This window comes from Humulus lupulus, chromosome X (genome assembly GCF_963169125.1).
Source record: "Humulus lupulus chromosome X, drHumLupu1.1, whole genome shotgun sequence".
In the NCBI taxonomy this organism is placed as follows: Eukaryota; Viridiplantae; Streptophyta; class Magnoliopsida; order Rosales; family Cannabaceae; genus Humulus; species Humulus lupulus.
Genome location: NC_084802.1, coordinates 60,643,997 through 60,664,260, shown reverse-complemented (window position 1 = coordinate 60,664,260; position 20,264 = coordinate 60,643,997). Strand labels below are relative to the sequence as shown.

Below are 20,264 nucleotides of genomic sequence, written 5' to 3'. Positions count from 1 at the left end.
GTTATGATGAACAGGATTTTTGGCAATACTAATGGCAGCCTGATTATCACAAAGCATTTTTATAGACTTTTCAGCAAAGAGTCTCAGCTCACCCAGTAATCTTTTTAGCCAAATCCCTTCACAAACTCCTAGAGCAAGAGCTCTAAATTCTGCTTTGGCTGAACTTCTAGAAACTACTGATTGTTTCTTACTTCTCCAAGTCACTAGATTACCCCAAACATAAGAGCAGTATCCTGAAGTACTCCTGTCTGTTACATCTCCTGCCCAGTCTGCATCAGTATGAACTTTGATCTCTCTGCTATCACTTTTCTTGAATAGAAGTCCTTTTCCAGGATTCATCTTGAGGTATCTTAAGATTCTATTAACGGCTTCCATGTGTTCCTCGGTAGGATTGTTCATGTATTGATTGACAACACTAACCGAGAAATCAATGTCAGGTCTAGTATGAGATAGATAGATCAAACGTCCAACTAATCTTTGATATCTCCCACTGTCCACTGGTAAGTTCTTTCCTGAACCCACTTTCTTGTTGAAGTCCATTGGAGTTGAGGCTGGTTTGCATCCAAGCATTCCTGTTTCCTTCAGTAAGTCAAGAACATACTTACGTTAAGAAACAAAGATGCCATGTCTTGATCGAGCAATTTCCATGCCAAGAAAATATCTAAGATTCCCAAGATTAGATAAGAAATCTTTCAATCTCTCCATCTCCTCCTTGTAGTCACTCGTTAGTATTATGTCATCCACATAAACAATTAGGATAGCTATCCTTTTATCTTATGAGAATTTGACAAACAATGTGTGATCTGCTTGACATTGAGTGTACCCATTTTGAATGATTGACTTGGTAAATCTGCCAAACCATGCTCGTGGATATTGTTTAAGACCATACAAAGATTTCTTGAGTTTGCAAACTTGTGTTCTGATTTGCAGAGTTCTCGTTGCCCGGAGGAATATCCATATAAACTTCTTCTTCAAGGTCACCATTTAGGAAAGCATTTTTCACATCAAGTTGGTGTAGAGGCCAATCTTTATTTGCAGCAAGGGATAATAGTACACGTATGGTGTTAAGCTTCGCAACAGGAGCAAACGTTTCTTGATAATCGATTCCATAGGACTGAGTGAAGCCTTTAGCAATAAGGCGAGCTTTAAACCTCTCAATGCTTCCATCTGCTTTGTGTTTAACAGGAAAGACATACTTGCAACCCACGGATCTCTTCCCAGGTGGTAGATTTGTGATTGCCCAAGTACTGTTTTTAGCCAAAGCATTAATCTCATTTTCTACAACCTCTTTCCATCGAGAATCAGTCAGTGCCTTTTGAATGGTGTGGGGAATCTGTATGTTATCAATAACAGAGACAAACGCCTGATAGGATGGTGATAATTTGTTATAGGATACAAAATTTCCAATAGGGTGTTCTGTACATGCTCGAACTCCCTTTCTCAATGCAATTGGCAAATCTAAATCATCATTTATCTGAACAATATTATCATGGTTAAATTTACTTAAACCTGAATAAGTTTCTGGAGAGAGAGGATCCAGTTCTGATTCATGGTGGTCCTCCAGATGTGTTGTGTGCTCTATATCTTTACCAGATTTTTTTCTTCTCGTATAAACACGAATTTCTGGTTCATGATCAGGAGCAAGAGTCATTGATGGTTCTGAAGAGTTTTCAATGATTTGGGAACCTAAGGGATTAGATGAAGGACTAGATGAAACATGATTTTCTATGACTTGAGAGGTGGAAGGAACACTAGGAGATGGAGTATTGATACTCGGAATAGTGTCCCAAAGATGAGATTCACTTGTATTCAGATTTGTAATAAGCATGATTTTAAAAAAAAGTGACATCCATAGAGTTATAAATTCTTCGAGTTATAGGGGAATAACATTTATAACCCTTTTGATGAGAGGAATAACCAATAAAAATGCACTTGAGAGATTTAGGGTCTAACTTACTACGATTTAGAGAATAAAGATGAACAAAGGCGGTGCAGTCGAAGACCTTAGGATCGAGAAGACTAATGAATCTTGTATGAGGGAATGATTGCAAGACTTTTTGACATGGGGTTTGAAAGTTGAGAACTCGAGATGGCATTCGGTTGATAAGATAAGTAGTTGTAAGAACAGCTTCACCCCAGAAATATTTGGGAACCTGAGTAGAAAACAAGAGACAACTTCTAATAGATGTCTATTTTTTTGTTCAGCTACCCCATTTTGTTGAGAAGTATCAACACAAGAGCTTAAGTGTAAAATACCTTGTTGTGTGAGGAAAGGACCGAGGATGGAATTGAAGAAATCCTTAGCATTGTCGGTCTTGAGGATTTGAATTTTAGTGTGAAATTGAGTTTGAATCATGGATTGAAATTGTTTAAAAATTTCACTTCTGATTTTGTTTTCGTGAGAAACACCCAAGTTAATCTAGTGTGATCATCAATAAAAGATACAAACAATTTTTGTCCAGTTATATTGTTTACACGTGAAGAACCCCACACATCACTATGAATCAATGAAAAAGGTTTGGAAGATTTATATGATATTCTAGAATATGTGTTTCGAGTGTGTTTCGCAAATTGACAGATTTCACAGCAAAAAGAATTTAGATTTCTATTAATAAATTAAGAGGGAAACATCTTTGACAAATACAAGAAATTTAGATGACCAAGACGATAGTGCCACAACATAATTTCACTATCTTTATTTGAAATAGACTGATTATTCAAAGAAAACAAACTGAATTTATGACTTGTCCTAGCAGATGGAGTGTCATCTTGTAGGATATAGAGCCTAGAACACATCTTAGCACTGCCAATCACCTTCCCCGAATCCAATTCCTGAAAAACACACAAATTTGAGTAAAACGTAGTCACAGTTTAGGTCATGAGTAAATTTACTAATAGACAGTAAATTACAATCCAAATTAGGCACATAGAGAACAGAATTGAGAGTTAGGTTCTGATTTATCTTGACTGAACCCGAACCCTCAACCTTAGAGGATGTGCCGTCTGCAATTTTACTGTGTGGTGCTCTGGACTTGTGTGGAATTCAGAAAAAAATATTTGCATCTCCTATCGTATGATCGGATGCTCCAGAATCAAGAATTCAAGGGTTAGTAGTTCTTTTATTGACAATAAGAGCTACTGAATGGTTACCTTTCATGGCTAACAACCCTGTCCCATGTGTAGTATTCGGCTGTTCAGTAATGTGTGACTGAGTTTCTGAAGTGCTTCCAACTGTGCTTTAGTGAAAGGTAATGAATCAGATCCATCTCCTTTTCCTTCAGCAGTAGTATTTGAAGTAGCAGCAACGTTTCTCTGACTCTCCTAGTCTTTCCACGACTTTGGGTTCCAACCGGCAGGCTTTCCATGAATTTTCCAGCATGTTTCTCTATAATGTCCAGGTGACAGTGATCACAACATGGACGTCCCTTCTGTTGTCGGTTATCTTGATTGGCATCTTGGAATTGTCCTCGGGCAGCAAGGGCAGAGGAGTTTTGAGTGCATTGAAGACCTTGAAGAGCCCATCATAACCTTCTTTCTGCTTTCTTCATGTCGAACCTCTGAGAATGCTTCTTTGACTTGAGGAAGAGGCTTGGAACTCATGATTCTACTCCTCACTGCATCAAGATCCTTATTGAGGCCATGAAGAAATTTGAATGTTTTCCTTTTTTCCACAATGCTTCGGTATAGAGCAGTGTCTTCAGCACACTTCCTGGAATAAGATTCGAACAGGTCCAATTGCTGTCAATACCGGGTAAGAGTGTTGAAGTAGTGCGTGACAGAGGTATCTTCTTGGCGGAGATCAATAAGGGCAGCTTCAATCTCAAATAATTCTGATGTATTATCGGCGCTTGAATAAGAGTTTTTAACAACATCCCAAATTTTCTCCTATATCATCATTCATGGAACTAATCAGCCATGATTTAATGATGTGATTATCTGTCTTCCATGTTTTATATTTTGGATCATTTGTTTTTGGAGTATCAATCTCTCCTGTGAGGTATTCTTCCTTCCCTTTTCCACTTATGTACATCATCACCGACTGTGACCATTGAAGGTAATTATGGCCATTGAATTTGTGGCTGGTGACCAGAGAAACAGCCTCAGTGCCGTGAGATGAAGAACCATTTGACATATTCAAATTAGAGAGGGTGGAAGGATGAGAGGATGCATCTGAAGTGAGGCTTTCCTTCTTAGCAGCCATGGTGAATTGATGTGTGAAGAACAGGAAGAGAAGAACTGATACGAGAGAAAAGAAAATAAAAAAACAGGAAAGAAAAATAGAGAAACGATTTAGGGTACGGGTGGCTCTGATACCATTTGAATTTCTAAATACTCGTTATATTATTCATGAAAGAATATTGCCTATAAATAGGCAGATTACAACTAAAGAGTTAAAGAAAAAGCTGTACAATTAACCTAGGTCAACTAATCACCTAAAAACTAGGAATATACAATAAAGATGGAAATAAAAAAAATTCGGTTACCCTAAAAGGGTGGATAATGAATAAATACAAGATATTTACATAATTCTACAGAGTGGCTGGAGTAAATCCTTTGAGTATGTTTGGCAACTTGACACACTTCACAATGAAAAAACTTGGACTTTTTATTAATAAATAAATGAGGGAACATGCGTTCAAGATACTAGACTTTCATTGGAAATAGAAACATAATTGAAACTAGTATCGAAAATAGAATTGAAAACACAACTTGACTTGTGAACTTGTTTATTTGTGGGAGTGTTCTTGAGAATATAGAGACCACCACGCATTTCAGCACTGCCAATCACCTTCCTCGAGCCACAACCTGAAATTCACAAAGATTAGGATAGAATTTAGTCACACAATTCAAATCTCTAGTGAGTTTACTTATGGAAAGCAGGTTACATTTTAATTTAGGAACAAAAGGAATAGATGAAAGGTGAAGTTCATCTGTGAGGTGAATAGATCCCGTTCCCATCACGTTGGAGAGTGATCCATCAACAATTCTGATTGTAGTGACTTTAATGCACGGTGTGAAAGTATGAAAAGCCTTTAAATCATCTGACATATGGTTGGATGCTCCAGAATCCACTATCCAAGGACCGGTGTTGTAATTTGTGGGAACAACGTGAGAGGTGGTACCATGAGTACTCATCATACTAGCATGTGCTTCGGAGGAAGATGGTTTTGATTGTTGTGCCACTGAGATCTGCCCAAAGGCTTCTGCAGGGGTGCAAGCTGACCTTGTGAAAAAGGCCTTACTTCGTTGGATGAACTTCAGAGGTGGCAGCCACGTTAGTCCGTCCTTGATCACCATGGGGTTTTGGTTTCCAGTCAGCGGGCTTGCTGTGAATCTTCCAGCAAGTTTCACGAAAATGTCCAGGCTTTTTACAATGGTCAACCCAGGGTCTGCCCCCCTTCCGAGGCCTGTTATCTTGAGAGGAAGCATGAGTGAGCATCGCAGATCCGTCCGAGTAATTTGTATAGGCATCATCAACTTTTGTTACCTTTCCTCCCTTCTGACCTCAGAGAATACCTCACGAATAGGAGGAAATGGTTTGACACTCATGATTCTTCCCCTTACATGATCGAGGTCCTTGTTCAGACCTAATAAGAATCTGAAAGTTCTCTTTTGCTCGACAATGTGCTTGTACAATTTAGAGTTGATGGGGCACTTCCAAGAATATACTTCAAATAGATAAAGTTGGTTCTAGTACCTTGTGATGGTGTTGTAATAGTGTGTGATAGTGGAGTCCCCTTGCTTTAACTTGAAGAGTTTTGCTTCAGTTTAAAAAATTTCTGAAAATGAAGAGTTTTGCTTTAGTTTCAAAAAGTTCTGAAGTATTTTCAAAACTGAAATATGTGTCACAGGCTGCATCCCATATTTCTTGGGCTGTACAATAAAGGAGAAATTTTTCTCCAGTTTCTGGAAGCATGGAGTTAATTTACCAAGACATTACCGTATGATTCTCAGATTTCCATTGGCAATAGAAAGTATCAATTTCTTTAGGTTCGACAATTGCACCTGTGAGATATTCGTCTTTCCCTCTGCCTGAGATGTACATGAGGACTGACTGTGACCATTAAAGATAATTATGGCCGCTGAGTTTATGGTAGGTGTTTTGGAGAGGAGAGCCATCAAGGACATGAGGAGAATTGCCAGGAGGAAGGTTTGTGACGGTCGACTGAGAAGGAGGATTTGAATTGGACGAATCATCAGAGGGTGAGGAATCGAATGAGAGATTTTCTTTGAGGTCAGACATGACGGTTGGATGATTTTCGTAGGTAAGGCAGAGAAAATTTAGGCTTTGATACCATGTAATAATTTCTGAATAATTCTTATTAGTTATGTTTTAAAATAATTACAAACCTATTGTTATATACAGAAGGAAAGAAGCTCGTTTCTTTATTCTGTTGTGAACAGAATATCATACAATCTAGGACAATAAAACTGAGTATAACTATACAAGGAAAGTATAAAAAATAATAAACTTTACAATAATATCGGATCCTAATAAATAAATAAATAACAAATATAATTCTAATATTTGACCGTTGGCATCTGGTTACTATAAATTATTATGGGAAAATTTGGTGACATGGCATAGTAAAACATGATTGTTGGTCTTTTCGCAAAAAGTGTAGAAGCTGAAAATAAAATCTAGGCTCATGGAGTTTGTGAGGTTTTGGATAAAGAGGGTGATGAAAGAGTTGAAGATCAAATATGAAAAACATATACACCTCTACTGCGACAACAGTCATGTTGTTGCAACGTATACACCTCTACTATGACTAGGCTCATGGCATGGTAAAACATGACTGTTGTCGCAAGAAGTGCAGAAGCTGAAAATAAAGTCTAGACTCATGGAGTTTGTGAGGTTTTGGATAAGGAGGGTGATGAAAGAGTTGAAGATCAAATATGAAAAACGTATACACCTCTACTGTGACAACATGACTGTTGTCGCAATGTATACACCTCCACTATGACTAGGCTCATGGCATAGTAAAACATGACTGCTGTCGCAAAAAGTGATGAAGCTGAAAATAAAGTCTAGGCTCATGGAGTTTTTGAGGTTTTGGATAAGGAAGGTGATGAAAGAGTTGAAGATCAAATATGAAAAACGTATACATCTTTACTACGACAACATGACTGTTGTCGCAACGTATACACCTCTACTATGACTAGGCTCATGGCATAGTAAAACATGACCGTTGTTGCAGAAAGTGCTGAAGCTGAAAATAAAGTCTAGGCTCATGGAGTTTGTGAGGTTTTGGATAAGGAGGGTGATGAAAGAGTTGAAGATCAAATATGAAAAACGTTTACACCTCTACTGCGATAACAAGTTCAACCATTAGCATAGCTCACAATACTGTTCATCACGATAAGACTAAACTAGTGAACATTTTATCAATGAATAGCTTGATGGGGCATGATTAGCGTTCAATATGAGAGTATGTGTAGAATATCAAGATGTCGATACATATTCAAGTGTATTTATTAGTGCTTTCTTTTCCTAGTTAATAGATTTACTGCTATGCTTATTTCCTATTTACAGCTTTACTTTTATTTTCCTAGGTATCGTTTCCTCTTCTGTATTAATTAGCTGCTATGTTTGTATATATATACCCCTATACTCTATGAAAAAGATACAAAAAAGATACAGAATAAAATTATTCTTTTACCACAGTAAGCTTCAGTATGTGCCCTACTTCTCAACAACTAGCTGAAAGTACTCACAAAAGAACATATAAACATTTGGCTTGGTCTTATCAACATCTACAGACAAGCATGATGGGGAGTGTGGATGAAATCAAATCTTATTTAGTCAACCTTGTTTAATTCAGTCTTTAATATATCATAAGCTGATTTAGTCAACTGTGATTAATTCAGTATTCTGTTAAAATCTTTTAGGAATCTTTCTTTAGACTTTCAGATTCGATGGTATAAATAACCCCAGATTTTACGAATTTGTTTACAGGATCTTATCCCTGTTGTAATGTATATATATGTACGGTTCTCCATTGATTCAATACATAGAACATATTTCTCTCATCTACATTTATAGGAAAAAAATTCAGTATTCGGCAGCAGTTTGGATTTTTAAGACTGGATTTTATTCCCTTTTTCTTTATTTGATCTACTTAGAGATTGGAACCTTCGTTTGTTAAACAAAGATTTTCTTGTAGATGATTCCTTGTCATCTTTTGAATTTTTCCAAGATTCTCTTGTAGATGATGATTTGTTATCCTCTTTTGTATTTTTCTAAGATTCTCTTGTAGATGATGAATCCTTATCATCTTTTTTTTTCCCCCTTATTCTTAAACAATTTTCGTTTCTTCATAAAAATAATAAAAAAATAGAAATAAAGGAATAAAAAAGTTAGAATATTTGTGTGATATGTGTTGTCTGGAAGTCAATTAGTCTGTTAAACCGACTTTGAGAGAATAGTAGACAAGCTGGGCATAGTTAATATTTTTGCTTCAACTTGAGGAGGCCTGTTGAATCCAGAAGTTTAAATTTAAATATTTAGTATAGGTTAGGATAAAGGTTGCTGAGAAATCTCTATAAATCTTATTGTGATCCTAGGGTTGAAGATCATAATAAAATAAAGATTATTCTTCCTTTTGCTAGTCCAGAACTTTGCATACTAGAAGTTAAGATCATATTTAGTTAATACTAAATATATGACATGGTTATTTATCCTAATATTTTCTTACTTGGACTAACTTAGCTTTTTTATTTGTCATTACCTAAGAACTAATCATGTGAAGATAGTTGCTCATTAGTTATATCTCTATCTTTTGCAGATTGGTGACAGATTTATACGTCGTAGGTTCGTGCAAAAGTTTTATGACAGAGCGCTTACCATTGGCCTTCAAGGCTACGCACAATTGTACGCACATTTTTCTTTGCAATTTAGTGGATGGACAATGAAGTCTTATTATTATTATTATTATAGATTTTTTTTAAACAAAACTGACTTGGATTAATATAGAAGAAAATACAAGGATGTGGAAAAAACCATAAGTATCCCAAAAGCAAAAAATGTGATACAAAAAGTAAAAACAACAAATACAACATTACAAAATAATATTCCACTCTCTCAATGAAGTCTTATTATTGGTGCATACCTCAATTAACCTTAAGGGATTTTGGGGCTTCAAACATCTATTTATGTGCACTTTCTCACCTTTACTGAAAATTTGTATGCAAATTTGTGTTTAAGACTTAAGTTCTTGTATGATAAAAAATAATTGCTTGTGAAGATGATTTTGTTAAATAACTTTGTATTATATTAATGTGAATATTACTTTGCAGACACGAGCTTCACTATTCTCGTCTTGCTAACTGGGAAGGCATTAAAAAGGTTGGCTCCTTCCAATTTTAATACTTTATTCGTGTATAGTGTGAGAAAGATACTGGAGAAGAAAACTCTAAAACAGTGCTGATTTCTTATTATGATCATTTACTAAAAATACACCGGAAGGCCTATATATTCTTTTTTTTTTGAAAAAAGAGACAGAGGTCATTAAAGGCTGACCTACTCTCAATAAAATTGAGAGCCCTCACTTATGGCGGATGAATACCGTAGTTACAAACTAGAACAAAAATAAAACCCCACAACAAACCTCACCCCCAGAAATTAAATTCAGAAGTTGCCCCAATCTCTAATAAGGTCATAGAAGGCGACCCCCGCAAAACATTTGTTTCTATACACCCAAGTAGCCACCCAAAATTTTATCTTATCCCAAATAGTCTATGCTGAATTAAAAATATCTTCGAAAATTCTGTTATTTTTTTCTAGCCATAAGGCCCAAAAAGTGGCTAACACGGTAGTTTGCCAAAGACGAGAAGCCCGCTTGTCGCCCCCTAACCGAGTAAAAAACAATTGAGAACAGTTAGAGGGCATACACCAAAGAATACCAAACTCAGCTAAGACTTTTCCTCACACTTCTCTTGAAAAATGACACTCCATGAATAAATGGGTAGTAGATTCCCCTGCCTACTTACAACAAACGCACCAACCAGGGGATAAACAATGGTAGGGTCTTCTTCTTTGCAAGTTGTCATGAACATTTAGTTTATTGTTGAAAACCAACCAACCAAACACTTTAACTTTCGAGGGAGAAACACTTTTCCACAAAGACTTTGCCCACTCCTGTACTGAACCCAAATGAGCATAACTTAACCTCCAAAAGGCCGACTTGCAAGAGAAGACTTCATTAACGTCAGGTGTCCAAGCCCTCCGATCTTCTAAAATTGCTGGCAAAGCCACCCTCTTCTAACAAATGTAATAACTGAGTGAGACTGGTAACCTCCCTATCAAACAGATTCCTTCTAAAACGCAAATCCCACCCCGGGGTTTCCAAACCCGCCTCACCTCCAAAAACCACCAAATCCTTAATCAAACAATTGCTGGACGTTGAAATCAAAAATAAATCTGGGAATTGAAGCTTTAAAGGAGCATCGTTAATCCAAATATCTTCCCAAAATCGAATTCGATCCCCCTTCCCCACCTTGAAACTAACCAACTGAAGATACTCATAAAGAGAAGAAATATTTTTCCACGGACCACGAACAAACAACCTCCCACCTCTACCAGTGTCCCAAAATCCTCCATCCCCCCCATACTTACTCAGCACCACTCTATGCCACAAAGTGTTCTTTTCCAACGGAAAATGCCACAGCCACTTCATGAGCAAAGCCTTATTTCTCGATTCCAAATTGCCAATACCAAGGCTACCGTGATCCCGAGATTTACAAACTAAAGACCAGATGATCGGAGTTAGAATGATCCTCACCACCTTCCCAAAGAAAGTCTCGCATCAACTTTTCCAAAACATTTGCCACCCCTTTAGGAATACGAAAAAGCGACATATAATACACCGGGATAGAAGAAACAAACGATTGAATAAGTGTCAATCTACCACCCCTAGAAAGGAAAGCACACTTCCACCCATCCAACTGCTTAGCACAACTCGAAACCACGGGCTCCCAAAAACCTTTGTTGCGAGGGGATGCCCCCAAAGGTAAACCCAAATACTTCATAGGCCACTGACCCACCCCACACCCAATCTCCCTGGCACGAAGCTCCACTATTTCCTCCTCCAAGTTAATCCCTAACAACTGAAATTTCTGCAAATTAATAAAAAGTCCAGAAACAACACTAAAGGCTTTCAGAATATCCAACAGCACTGAGAAAGACTCATTATCGTCCAAAAAAAAGATCGTATCGTCTGCGAACTGAAGATGGCTGACTTCCACAAAATCTTTTCCTACTTTGAAACCTCTTAACGCCAAGATGCTCTTGGCCTTATCCACCATCCTACCCAAAACATCAACAACCGAGGTAAACAAGAAAGGTGACAGGGAGTCCCCTTGGCGAAGACCTCTAGAACCCTTAAATTTCCCCCTCGGTCTCCCATTTAAAAACACAAAGAATGAAGTAGAAGACAAACACCCCAGCATCCACTTCCTCCAAACTACACCAAAACCTTTCTTGTGTAGAATAAAGCCCAGAAAGTCCCAATCTACACAATCGTAAGCTTTAGCAAAATCAATTTTGAACACCCAACCCTTCTTGCCTTTACTCTGATACTCCTTCACTGCCTCATTAGCTACCAACACTGTATCCAAAATTTGCCTACCCTCTACAAAAGCTCCTTGTGTCTCTGCTATTGTATCAGAAAGAACTCCTCTAAGACGACCAGCCATCACCTTTGAAATAATTTTATACAGACTAGTCACCAAACTAATAGGCCTGAAATCCCGCACCCGACAACTATCTAACTTCTTCGGGATTAGGCAAATGTATATTTCATTAGTTCTCCGGTGAATAACCTCGTCCTCAAAGAAACCATCGAACACTGCTTGAAGATCATTCTTAACCGAATCCCAGTTATCCTGATAGAATGCCATAGAGAAGCCATCCGGACCCGGAGCCTTAGACCCATCACAATCGAAAACTGATCGACGAATTTCCTCTTCCGAGAAAGGCCTCTCAAGGAGAGAGGACAAAAAAGAGGGAATAGGCTCCCAAGAAATACCTTCCACACCACTCCACCTCCTATGGACCGAAGAATACAGCGAAGAGTAAAAACCGACAATTGCCTTTTCAATATCCACATCTTTGTCAAGGATAGTTCCATCCTCTTGCTCAATTCTAGAGATAAAATTCCTAGCTTTACGAGCGCTAAGGATACTATGAAAGAGCTTGGAATTAGAATCTCCTTGTTTTGCCCATTGACGTGTCGACTTAAATTAAACTCCTCTCTCTTCTTCAAAAACAACTTGCTGCCATTCTTTCTTAATCTTCCCTTGCTCCAAAAGAAGTTGATCATTCCACTGTCCACCTTCCTCTAATCTATCCAACTCGAACATCCTTCTTTCCAAGGATTGTTTAAGCAAAAAGATATTAACCTAAAAACCTCTCGACTCCACCCCTTAACTTTATCTTTAACCAACGAAAGTTTTTCCATGAAACCATATCCTGGCCACTCCCATCAACTTAGACGAATTCCACCACTTCTGACAAAGAACCTTGAAATCTTTATGCTCAAGCCAGGAATTATCAAATCTGAACGGACTGGGGCCCCACGAAGGAGGATTGGAATCCAACACAATAGGACAATGATCTGAAACAATACGAACCATCACTTCCTGACGAATGAAAGGATAAAACTTTGTCCATAAGGGCGAAAATAAAAATCTATCGAGCCTACTGCAGATTGGCCTCTGTTTGAAATTAGACCAAGTGAAACGACCATTATGGAACTTAGGATCCACCAAGCGCATCTCTCTGATCAACGCATCAAATTTCTTCATACTTCTAGTATTGGACACACTGTTCAGTTTCTCATCTCCTCTTCTTACCACATTAAAATCTCCCCCCAGACACCAATGACTACCTCAAATGACATGTAAACCTGCTAACTCATCCCAAAAACTATCTCGTTTACCATAAACCACAGGCCCATAAACACCAGAGAACCACCAAGGATTCTTACCCTCAACTTCAATACAACGGAAACGGTGAACTCCCCTACCAAAGAATCCGTAACAGAGACACTACGAGTATCCCAAACCACTAAAGGCCCATCTGATCTTCCTATTGCCTGCTGAAAAATCCAAGCTTTAAATCTGGATCTCCAAATACTCCCTATGGAATTGACTACACAGAAATGTTCGCTCCAGTTGCCAAACTCAACACTATCAGAGTTCTTCTCTCGCTAGTTGTTAACCTGGATTGGGAATTGCATCAACTTGATGTAAAGAATGCATTCTTAAATGGGGATCTTGAAGAAGTGTATATGAGTCAGCCTCCGGGATTTGAAGAGCCTCTCATGACAACCACAGTCTGCAAACTGAACAAATCACTCTATGACTTGAAACAATCTCCTCGAGCATGGTTCAATCGTTTCTTGAAAGTTGTCAAAGGGATTGGATACGTACAAGGTCAGACTGATCACACTCTTTGTTAAGCACTTAGGAAGTGGAAAAATTGTCGTATTGATCGTATATGTTGATGACATAATTATCACTGGTAATCACACCGAGGAGATGAATTCAATCAAAAAAATGTTAGCAAATGAGTTCGAAGTTAAAGATCTTGGTGCTCTCAAATATTTTTTGGGTATGGAATTTGCTAGAAGCAAAATGGTATTTCCGTGTCCCAGAGAAAATACACTTTAGACCTTCTAAAGGAGACAGGCATGCTCGGAAGCAGGCCCAACAAAACTCCAATTGAGCTTGGAGATAAAAGGAAAATGTTTGAAGGAAGTCCAGTTGACAAGAGGAGGTACCAACAGCTGGTAGGAAAACTCATTTACCTCTCACATACTTGACCCGACATTGCTTTTGCAGTGAGTCTAGTCAGTCAATACATGCATGATCCGTGTCAGGGACATCTCAATGCAGTGTATAGGATTCTGAGATATCTCAAGCAAACACTAGGAAAGGGCCTTCTCTTCAAGAAGACAACTGAGAGAAAGGTTGAAGTGTTCACAGATGTAGATTGGGCTGGCTCAGTTGATGATAGAAAGTCTATATCTGGATATTGCACAATGGTATGGGGGAATGTGGTCACATGGCGAAGTAAAAAGCAAACAGTGGTCGCAAGAAGCAGTACAAAAGCAGAGTATAGAGCCATGGCTCATGGAGTGTGTGAAGCTATATAGATCAAACGTCTACTAGAAGAATTGAAGATTGAAATGAAGCCCCTAGTCAACTCTACTGTGACAACCAATCTATCATCAGCATTGCACATAATCCTATACATCACGACAAAACTAAACACGTGGAAGTTGGCCGCCACTTTATTAAAGAAAAAATTGATGGACGAATTATCAGCATTAGATATGTGCATACTGATCAACAACTAGCTGATATTCTCACAAAGGGAGTTTGCGAGCAAGCATTTGATTTCCTAGTAAACAAGCTTGGACTCATCAATATTTATAGTCCAGCTTGAGGGGGAGTGTTGACAGTTAGAGAATTAGAGTATTAATGATTTGATCTTTTGGGTTTCCTAGGGGTATAGGAATCGTTTCCTATTCTGTATTTAATGTAGTGGTACTTGTATAGCCTATATATAGTTTTAGCCATAAGTTGTATGAGAAAGTACAAGAAATAAAACATAAAAAAGAGTGATTATTTCTCACCATTTCATTAAATGGTTATGGCGTTTTCCTCTAGAAAATAAGGCTTTATGGTATAGGGTGGTGAAGAGTGGGTATGGGGTAGATGATGGTCATTGGGATACGGGTGGAGGGGAAAGAATGTCGGCTCGTGGTCCTTGGAGAGATATATCGGCTTTGTATGAGGAGTATAGGAGGATGGTCTGCTTCAAGGTGGGGAGGGGGATAGGATTCGTTTTTGGGAGGATGTTTGGCTTGGAGATGTTTCGTTGGAAGTATTAATTCCCTGATTTATTTTTGGTGTCCATGGCCAAGAATTGTGTGATTAAAGATCTGGCAGTCTTGGAAGGTGAAGGGAGTTTGGGGGGCATGGGCTGGAATTTGCGTTTCAGGAGGAACTTGTTTGATAGGGAGGTGTCTAGTTTCGTTCAGCTGCTGCACATGCTCCAGGGTGTGGCTTTCCTGTCATTTTTGGAGGATAGGAGGCATTGGACTCCAGACACTAGCGGAGTCTTTAATTGTAAGTTCACCTTTCATTCCTTGAGCTATGCTCATTTAGGCCATGAGTTGGATTGGGCTAAGAATTTATGGAGGAGTGTCGCTCCCTATAAAGTTAAATTGTTTGGATGGTTGTTGTTCTTGGATAAGGTGAATGTTCACATTAACTTGCAAAGGCGAAGACCTTTTCATTATCTGTCGCCAAATTGGTGTGTTTGTTGTAAGAATGAAGTGGAGTTAGCTCGCCATTTGTTTATGGGGTGTTTTTTTACTAGAGAGGTGTGGTTTAAAGTACTGGCTGAGTTCGGGGTCTCTTGGTGCATGCCTTCCTCTTGTTCTCAACTGTTCCTGTGCCATTTAGAGGGTGGACGGAGGTTGGCTCGTTTGTGGCAGAGCACTGTTTTGGCGACTTTTTGGGCAATTTGGCTGGAGAGAAATAGTAGGATTTTTGAAGACGATTCTTGTACAGTGGATAGTCTTTGGGATAAGATCAAGTTTTGGGTTGCCACTTGGGTGTATAGTTCGAGAGGTTTTGAGGATGTCTTTCTTGGATCTATGTAGGGAGTGGAGTAGTTTGTGGTTGTAATAGTTTTTGAAGAGTTAGTCATTGGGTGTTTTATTGAGAATGTTTTGGTTTTTGTTTTTGTTACCACGATATTCCTTCGTCATAAGTGAGGGTCCTCAATTTTATTGAGAGGAGGTCATTCTTTGACCTCTCTCTCTTTTTCAAAAAAGAAAAGGCAGTGGGTTAATTGTAAGGGTGGGTGTTATAATTGGTTAAATATAAATTAGAACAATACACAAGTGTAATGTTAATGAAAAAATTACACACAAGTAGATGTGAATTTTGAATTTTAGTAATTGGCATACAAAATTGAGTTTAGAGGAATATATTGAGGTATATAAACACATCTAAATATATTGGGATTTGGGAGCAATTTGACAATTTTTGGGACGATTCGGGCAAGATAAGTGGGTCAAAATTCAGGTGGACTTGTGTTACGTCGCTTGTCCCCAGGCAACACGTTGTAGTCCAATGAGGCGACGTTGACATATGTGGCGACCTATCGCCTATCGTCGCCTAGGACGTGCAAAGGCCGTGACGCGTTGTCACCACTTTCTTGAATTTTTGGCTCCAAATGTTGCGATTTTTAAATTGCAACATGTGAGACAAGCCTAGGTCGATGCTGATACTATTTAAAGGGTCTTAGAGAGTTCAAAGGAATTGATCACACTTTTGCACTCTCTCTAGCTCTTAAAGTAGCTCTTAAAGATGAACCATTTTATCCAAGAATTCATTAAGAAATTTCTTGCTTGAAGAATTCAAAGGTTTGTTATTATCCCAATTCTCATTAGTGGGTTGGAGATGAGAATTTGGACATAGTTTCTCAAGTTGTTCAAGCCCATGATGAATTGCTTGCTTGAACAATTCAAAGGCTTGTTATATCCCAATTCTCATTCTTTGTATAATCCTAGTGGGTTGGAATAGAGAATTTGGACAGAGTATCTCAAGTTGTTCAAGCTCCTTTCTGTTCTTTGTGTTTATTGTTCATTGTGTTTTACTTGTTACGTTTTCTCCATTGTTAATCTCTAACCCTCACCCTCAACAACTTCCTCCTTTCCGTCCTTGCTTAACACAGTGAGGGCCTGCTTAAAATTGGTCATTTTGTTTTCCTCTCAACGGTATCCCAGCTTTGAGACCATGTGAGAAAGCTACTGGAGAAGAAAACTCTAAAACATTGCTGATTTCTTACTATGATAATTTACTAAAAATATAAAGAAAGACCTAGAATATTTAGATAAACTCTGGTCATAAAGTATCCCGACAAACTGGGATACTGTAGGAATTTTAAATAAATGAGCCAGATATAATAGCCTTTTAATTTTTTATTTATGAAAAATAAAATTAAAAAAATAGGAGTCATTACCCCAATGACATTCCTTAGGTAATTGGGGAAGAAGCATTCCCATTCTTTTCCCCCTTATCCTACCAAGTTCTCTTGTTCCTTATTTTAGTAAACATGTGAATGAGAATCATTACCATACAAATGATTCTCATCCACCTCAAGTAAACATACCATTAATGTAATGATAAGTGTTTGTATTGTTACGACTCAGAAGTACTAGCTTTAGTTAATGGTATGCACATTTCTTGGAGCAGACATTATTTAATAAAAGAGCAAGAGTTGATTTTTGGTTTATAAGTTCCTCATTGCAGTAGTTCCTATTGGACATAAGGATACTGTTCTGCAACTTCAAACCCTTGCATTAATTCATTGAATGCTTTATTTCTTATATTTGCAACTTTTTATTCTCTTCATTTGTGGATGCCTTTTGTTGTTCATTATGAGACCTGTAAATAATCATATTATGATGAATTATTATATATTTTTTTTCCATACAAGATAGAACATTTATAACCAAAATTCTAAAGCTGCACTATAGTGTGAATTGAAGCTGGGAAAAACTGTAAAACTTAAAAATAGTATGTGGTCCTGTTGTCCTTTTTTCCACCCTCCTAAACCTTAGGGTAGCTAAATAAAAACAATCCAAGTATGATGATAATGCAGTCTTGCATATTGACACATTGGAGTCTCTAAATATAGACGTATGGCATATAGCTTGTAAGTTGTACACAAAAATAACATTTTTTGGTTGTTTGGTTTTTATTTTAAGGTTCATTTTAAACCAATCTTCATTTTGGAATCTATTTTTTGGTGCTTCAGACTTCATTGTCGTGTTCTACAGTGGAATTGGATATCAATATTATTTTTTACTCATTAGTTCTTTACTGACTTTAACTAATGTTGTTTGTATATCCTGCCCTTTCCATTCAATAGTCACGGACTATTCGAGATTTTGATGACCATGCTACCCGCCTTGTTGGAAAATTTGAGGTACGAATCGCTTGGCGTTTCGTTATTTTGTCCATATGTATGTATGTATGTAAATGTATATCAGTTACCGAATTATTTGGTTTTCTCAGACTGTGGATACATACTACAGGCGCTGTAGCAGTGCTGGTTATGTGGGCAATGTTTCAATCCCACTTCTCTGTGTCAGTGCATTGGATGATCCTGTCTGTACTAGGGAAGCCATTCCATGGGACGAATGCAGGTTAAGCTGCTTTTAGTATGTGAATACGCACATGCTTCATTGATTTGACAACGTGTATTGATATCTGTCTTTTATAGGACTAATAAAAATGTGGTATTGGCTACAACAAAGCATGGAGGACATCTTGCATTTTTTGAAGGGTTAACTGCAGCTCGCTTGTGGTACTTCATATTTTCATGTTTCATATTTGGACCTAATTGGAATTAAGGTTGTTTGGTTGGGAGACAACAATTTTGCTTTTCACTATGGTTACAGGCCATGCTAGAGTTCATGCTAATACATATGCTCCAATTTTGTCAGTCTTTCGCCAGGCATTGGCATGGGGGTCTACTTGCACTGGAGTTTAGTCAACTAACCTAGCAATCCTGATAGGATTGTAAACTTCATATCATTTTTTATCCACTAGGCTAGCAAGATAAAACAATTTTAGTATTGGACTGGGTTTGATGAAACATTCGGAACAGCTATCCTTGGGTTTAGGTATTTCTTGGAGTGCCTTTCCCATAATTTTGTGGATATAGCCTGACGCTTAAGTGCACTTCCAATTTTGGTGTGCTTTTAGATATGGAAGGAATTCCCTTGACGTTGTCAAGGTTTCCTTGTGGATTTCAATCTGCGTGCATTTCTAGGCAGCATTGTCTTCAATTACCTGATTCTGAATTATTCATTCTAATCTGGTTTGTTATATACTGTTCTTTTGCAGGTGGGTAAGGGCAACTGGTGAATTTTTAAGGGTTCTACATTCTAGCCAATATATGCATGTACAAAACAAGGTGCAGTTAAATCAGTCTACATTGCTGATAAGCTTGTATTACTATTACGATGGATTCTTCTGTTCGTTTGTAATGCTATCAATAATCAGAGACAACACCAATGTTGACTCTTAGATGCAATTAATTATGCAAACTAATACTTCTCTTTCCCATGTATTTTTAGATCCTGAATAGTGGCCCCAAGTCCTCATTGGACTCTACAATTGATCAGGGCCCCTTTGTAAGCGTTGTGGAGGATGGTATGGTGGCTGCAGTGGGAAATGAACAAACAAACAATAATTCGGTGGAAGAATTATCGGAGACTCAGAAGAGTCATTGTGAAAATACTGAAACTGTTTCTGTTGCAGACCAAGATGAACTGAGTTCCCAACCAGAGTCTGGTTTTGTGCCAGTCATAAAAGAAACCTCTGGGCAAGCTACTAGGGTCCAGGATGCAAAGCCACTTGATACAACTCCCGTTAAAAGATGCTTGGATGTGTTGCGTCAACAGAACAGGTTCTCAATATGGCTGCTTGCTTATATTGCTATTGCTACGAGCTGGCCATTGTTAGGTTCTGCCATGCGAGCACTTTCTAGGAAGAAGCTCAGAAATGTCTTACTTGCAGCTTTGTTCAGAAAATAATTCCATGCTCATAAATTCCTTGTTGTACTCTCCTTATAACTTATTATTCATTCTCATTTAGAGATATCGATGACTGTATTTAGGTAATACTTGCTCAAATAAGTCCTATCCATTTTTCTTTTCTTTCCTTAAATTCCAATAATAGACAAGAATATAATATTACAAGTATACACAATAACCATCATATTCCTAAGTTGCTAGGAATCCTATCATGTTCGTGTTCTGATTTATATCATATGATTCAGTAATCTATAGATGTTGTATGGTAAATCCTTTCTAGTAGGGGTGGATACTAGATGTAATGCAAATAATTATTTAAAGTTGGCAGATGTAGCCAAATATACGTATCTTCTTGTTTTGATGGCCAGTCGTTTTCCTGGGATTTTCAAATAGCCTATCATATTCTCTCAAGATTTTGTGGTTAACCTACGCATCTTTTATACCTATCTTTTTTTTTGGTCGTACTGGCACATGACCAAACAACCACTACCGTTTACTCATCAAAATATAATTCTTTCACATTATTAACTTTGATGAGTATAAGTGTTATTATATAAGAATGCATCTCAATATGACTGGTTTCTTCTAATACTCTTTATATTGTTGGTGTTTTTCTATTTTATTTTATTTTTTATT

At 37.8% G+C, this 20,264-nt stretch overlaps 1 protein-coding gene across 2 annotated transcripts in view; it reads left to right on the top strand.

Annotated features, from left to right (window-relative positions):
- Positions 1-19,955, top strand: part of LOC133804512 (embryogenesis-associated protein EMB8-like) — a 58,341-nt gene extending 38,386 nt beyond the window's left edge. For both annotated transcript variants that reach the window (XM_062242667.1, XM_062242666.1), the window contains 7 exons: positions 8,790-8,875; positions 9,301-9,349; positions 17,957-18,013; positions 18,103-18,233; positions 18,311-18,394; positions 18,937-19,006; positions 19,170-19,955. In XM_062242667.1, coding sequence (XP_062098651.1) covers positions 8,790-8,875; positions 9,301-9,349; positions 17,957-18,013; positions 18,103-18,233; positions 18,311-18,394; positions 18,937-19,006; positions 19,170-19,628 — 936 coding nt within the window. In that variant the 3' untranslated portion in view covers positions 19,629-19,955. The remainder of the gene's footprint in view (positions 1-8,789; positions 8,876-9,300; positions 9,350-17,956; positions 18,014-18,102; positions 18,234-18,310; positions 18,395-18,936; positions 19,007-19,169) is intronic.
- The last annotated feature ends 309 nt before the right edge of the window (positions 19,956-20,264 follow it).